General features: G+C 31.5%; 1 protein-coding gene across 1 annotated transcript; it reads left to right on the forward strand.

The window, feature by feature from the left end:
* The first annotated feature begins 4,331 nt into the window (after positions 1-4,331).
* LOC127108301 (pectinesterase inhibitor 7) lies at positions 4,332-5,462 on the forward strand. The gene has a single exon (XM_051045763.1). It carries the CDS (start codon positions 4,430-4,432, stop codon positions 5,063-5,065), a length of 636 nt encoding a protein of 211 aa, XP_050901720.1. The 5' UTR covers positions 4,332-4,429; the 3' UTR covers positions 5,066-5,462.
* The last annotated feature ends 450 nt before the right edge of the window (positions 5,463-5,912 follow it).

Consider the following 5,912-nt stretch of genomic DNA (forward strand, 5'->3'; position numbering starts at 1 on the left):
CTGAAGTGAAAATAACTGAACCGTTATGTTTGGTTAGTGAACTAAACCATATTGCACAAATAATTTTTGAACTGAACTGAAACTGAAACTGAACCAAACTAAAATTGTAACCGAACCAAATCGAAACTGAAAAATAAAAAATACTAAAACTAAGTTTTAATTTTTTTATAAAAAAATTTAAAAATAGTTTAACGGTTCGGTTCTTTAATAAATGGTTTGGTTTGAGAAAAATTAACTTCTAACGGTTCGATACGTTTCAGAATTTCGAAAACGGTATACAAAATCAATGATTATGGTTTAGTCCGGTTTTGAGTAAATTGAAACAGTTCATTTCTGTTCAAGTGCATTTTTTTCTATGGTTTGGTTTGGTTCAATTCATCTTTCTCACTAACCATACCATGAACAACCCTATATATATATATATATATATATATATATATATATATATATATATATATATATATATATATATATATATATATATATATATATATATATATATATATATATATATATATATATATATATATATATAAACCCTAAACCCTATACATCAGAAAAACATCTTTCAAAATCATTTTTACACATTATAACATTATTTTAAAAGTGTTCATCACAATTCTTTTATGTTTTGAAACTATGCATATTTTTTAAACATCATAAAAGTTTAAAAACAAAATCTAAGCACTCAAGTGGTATCATGTTGAATTATGATATTAGAAAGAGAAGTCCATTTATCAAGTGTGAAATTGGAATTCAAGCCTTCAACTAATTATCTACAAAGTGTGTATAGTGCTTCTTCATCATAGTGTATTGATAAAAAGTATTTCGTAAATAGAAAGTGGTGTACTTTCTAGTTTTTCATGGGGGGTCATCATATAGTTTGGTAATTATTGAAAAAGTTCTTTGAGTCAGAGAGATTCAAAGTCCATTATAAGATTTGGTGTTTGTGTATGTGTTAGAAAGTTGTAAAGAGGTTTTTTTTTGTGAGACTTATACAAGGATCTAAACATAGTAGAAAATCTCTTAAGGTGTATACAGACTAGATGTATCCTTAGTTGATAAGGGAGACTAGTATAATTCTATTGAGTTCTTTATCTTTATGCACTTTAAAATTTTTCATTTAATCCATTTTCTAAGTACCTATCTTATCATTGCTTCCAATATAACAACAAGTAAACAAACTTAGCACGAAATAAAAAAAAATCAGCAATACTAATTAGATTGCCTTTCATAGTTACAAAGGCTTCCTCGTCCACATCCACCTTAGACCCTTAATCCCCACCCTAATCTTCTCAACCCTGTTACACAAATATTGTCGTCAGGCGAAAACTCATATAGGAGACAAATCCTAGAACAAATAATACCCCTTTCAACCAAGGATCCTTCCAAAAAGATTAATATTCATCATTACATAACGAGCAAGATAATATGGCATCTAGCCAACGAATTATACTCAAATCCATCTTTGCTCTAACTCTTGAATATTCTCTCCACTGCACAAACGATGTACTAGCATCCTATACCATAACATATCCTGATTAACATGCAACATCCAAACCTCGACCCACCTAATTTTCTATCTAAACACGCTTTATCCTAGTTAACTTAATGGATCTTATCTACATCCACATTATCTCAAAGAAAATACTAAAATAAGAATTCAATAGAAGAAATAATAATATGCATGAGTCATGAAGAAGGAAAAAAATAAACCGACAAAGATGTCAAAACAAGTTTGACGATAACAACTAGATTATCCCTGAAAGTATCATAGGATTCAAGACCGAACGACGATAAAGGTTACCCCAAGTAAGAATACCTAGGTAAAGAAACAAATAATTAACAATTTTACAATTTAGAATCACTAAAACCACCTTCCACAAATCTAATACATTGACACTGACCAACAAACTCTTGTAAAAATGAACCTTCAAGTTCAAAATCATTTCATAGAGAATCATATTCACCTTCAAAGATATAATATTCTTCCAACTCTTCTCGCATAAAGTCAATGTGCCATCAACCAATCACATATGTAAAAGCTTGTACTCAAAGTCTGTACCAACATTATAATATGTAAAAAGAAAAACTCTCACATTAGCATTCAACATAACATTCAAACTTTCTTCCGCTATAAGGAACAAGAATGGTGACAGAGGGTCACTCTACCTCATACTATTCCCATCACAAATTCTTCACTTGGACTGCCATTAACGAGAACATATATCGTAGCTAACTGAAAACACTATATAATACATTTCATCCATATCCATGGGAATCCCATCTTACGTACTCATTACAACATTCAAATACTCCCACCTAAATCTTGCCTTTTGTCATTGCATACAACAATTAGCCATGGAGAGAGAACACTTGATAAGAAACCACACAAAACTCCTCTCATTCAGATATGGTTAACCCCTACTAGTTCTCCCTTTTTATCTAAACATCAAATGACTTTTTGTTCTTATTAATCTTCCAGAGATATTCCTACCATCTCTCAGATGCCCTTATTTTAAGCTCTATATGATAAATTTAGTTTCTTCCTTAGAACATATCCTCTCATATGAATAATTCTCAATGTTATGTAACAAATTCTCAGTAACTTAGAAAATCAACCAAACAAAAGGTTTTGGATCCCAAATTTCCTCATCCATAAATAAAAGAATTGAATAATGATCTTACTTCTTACAAATCAAGGCTAATTATAAATAGTTAGACCAAAGTTGATATTACTCGTATGAAACAAAAAATTATCCAACCCACTCATAAAACAATCATCACCTCGTCACCATGTGAGTCGTCTCCCAGGCAGAGGTAAATTGATCAACATAGTATCTTTAATGAATTGATTGAAATAGTTAAAACACTCTTCATAGTCTCAGCACTAAATCTTTCTCTCGTCAATATAGCAAATTAAATTAAAGTCACCACACACACTAGTTCAATCAAATATGAATGCATATGAGACCACTCAGACGATTCTGCAAAAAATATTTACCTCTAACATTACACAACCATGTGCTGTAACCCGTCTTGCACACCCTAAAAAACAATCATGCAAATAATATATAGTTTTATATCTAATCAAACTCTAAATTTACTTTTTTTTTGCCTCTCCCCAAAAACCTTTCACACTATACGATATCATCTTCATGATATTCTAAGGGTGTGTTTTCCTTGAAAGAGAAATTGTGAAGAGAGAAATAGATAAGAGAGAGTGTAAGAAGAGAGAAAAAGATGAGAAATAAAATAGATTTAAGATATTGCTTGATTTAAGAGAAAGAGAGAAGAAATAGAGAAGAAAGAAGTGTTACATATTTTTAAAAGTACTATAATACCTTTATGATAAATATCATATATATATATATATATATATATATATATATAATTTTATTTTTAATTTAATGGATAAAATAGGCATTTTTCTATCTTAATTTATTTCTTCTCACTTTCTCTTTATAATTGAAGAGAAATATAAAAGATGTGGGGCCGTTCGTTTTTAATCTCTCTTTCCAATTTCTCTTCTTTCCAAACAAGAGAAGTTTTCGACCTCTCTTCAACATCTCTCTTACCTATTTCTCTCTTTTCTACTTCTACTCTATCAAATATACCCTAAAAGAACTCTTCCTCGTAGCATGAACCAAATCCTTATCTCTAAACAATTTTCACCCTCTACATCTTTTTTTACAATTATCTCTTTCTTTACCATGATCTAGCGTAAATACATTTTATGTGAAATTTCAAATTTAAATTAATATCACCATATTTCTTTATTCTCAAAAGTACTTGTTTGATATGGGTATATTCTTAGACTAATAAAAAATGCATGTATTACATAATTGCAATCTACACAAAAATGTATTTTAATTAATGTTTAGATTTAAATGATTTTTTAATAAAATGAAAATTTGATTCCTCCATTTAAAATTAGTTTATCTTCTTTGTCTTCATTATCTTAACCATTATTTTAGTAAAATTCTAGGAGACATCCTCCTAAATTTTAATCAATTTTTTTAATTTCTTAAAATAAAACTATATATTTAAAAACTAAGAGTGTAATTAACATTTTTGCAAAATACGAAGAAGCCTTCAACCATAAGTTTTGTTGAATACCAAACATTTACACGCCAACATATTACCAAAGCATTAGGATATAAATTTAAAATGCATCGAAACTATATAGGTTTCAAAAAAATCTTAATTAACCATAATAAATAGTAATAAAACTATAAAATGATTTGATGGCATTATAGTAATTAAACGAAAATCTAGTGACAATGAAGTAATTTGATACAAATCTTTGCCTACAAAACCCTCTCCCTTTCGTTCTCATTCAGAACAGTCAGAATTCTCAAACGCAAAGAAACAAACTCTCAACCAGAAAAGAAAAAAAAATAAAAAATAAAAAACAGAGCAGTTCAAAATGAGAACCCAACGCCCTCACCATCTCTTCCTATTATCCATCATCTTCATCGCATCTACATTCTCATCATCAACCGCTACCGGAGAACAACCTCCGACCACCGGCAACGACGGCGACGACACCGAATTCATCCGTTCAAGCTGCAACACAACACTCTACCCTGACATATGCTACACTTCCCTCTCTCGTTACGCCAATGCAGTTCAACAGAATCCCGGCCAACTCGCTCGTATCGCCATAGCCGTAAGCTTCTCCAAAGTCCACCGCACAGCCACCTACCTCTCCAACCTCACTCGCGTAGCCGATTACGGCGGAAACTCCCGCGCCGCTCTTGCTCTCCATGACTGCTTCTCCAACCTCAACGACGCCGTTGATGAAATCCGTGGCTCGATTAAACAGATGCGCCAGATAGGAGCCGCCGGAGCTGGAGCAGATTCGTTTCTTTTTCAGATGAGTAACGTCCAGACGTGGATGAGCGCGGCGCTTACCGATGAAGAAACGTGTACGGACGGATTTCAAGATGTGGAGAATTGTCCGATGAAAACGGACGTTAACGATCGTGTGACGAAAGTGAAGAAGTTCACGAGCAATGCTTTGGCTCTGGTTAACGGTTACGCCAGTAAAGGAATGCCGTAAGTTTGTAACCGTTGGATTTGATTATAATCTTTTCCAATCTCAGAATTGTTCAATTAAAGAATAGTTTTACTTTTATTATTACTGTGTATGCAAAAGTGTAGTGTGTGTGAATGCTGAATGTAAATTTTGGTTTTGGTTTTAGCCTTGTTGTTAACGAGAAAAAACAAAAGCATGTGACTGGTTTCACATGAGTTCTGTGCAAGAAATCAAGAATAGAGAGAGTTTAGATATAAAAAGATAAAAGAAATCAGCCACAATTGTGAAGATGTAAAATAGTACTAGTAGTAATGTATTGTGTGAAGTTAAAGGCGCTTGAGTGAGTTTTTATTTTATTTTTAATTGTGGTTATTTATTTATGCTTTAAAGATGAAGAACTAAAAAATTACATCAATTGTTATATTATGTGTGATTTTAGAAGTGGTTACTGTTAAAGGTTATTTATTTTAATTTTTATGATGGTTAAGTTTGCTTTAATTTGATTTGAAATTGTTTTAACTTATGTCTAGTTTGGCAGTTTCTTTTATCATCAAGAAGGCACCAAAATTTGCTTTTTTTAACTTTTGGTGATCAAACTTATTTGAAACGCCTGTCATTGTCCACCACAATCTTAACCAAAGAGGCCTTTTGTTCGTTAAAGCTGTTTGGTAATTTTTGTGGGTGTAAATTCGTTTGTTTTAGTAAGTTAATATTGTGCAAATAATCATAACAATTGGTTTAATTCATATCTAAACCATACTTTCCGTAGCTAAACGATACTCTATGCTATGCATGCCTCATTTCGGTGGGAGAAAGGGTTGTGTTATTTCTCTTTCACGAATTATTATTAGTTTAAGGCTGATTTGCACAG

The sequence above is a fragment of the Lathyrus oleraceus genome, chromosome 7 (assembly GCF_024323335.1).
Source record: "Lathyrus oleraceus cultivar Zhongwan6 chromosome 7, CAAS_Psat_ZW6_1.0, whole genome shotgun sequence".
Lineage (NCBI taxonomy): Eukaryota > Viridiplantae > Streptophyta > Magnoliopsida > Fabales > Fabaceae > Lathyrus > Lathyrus oleraceus.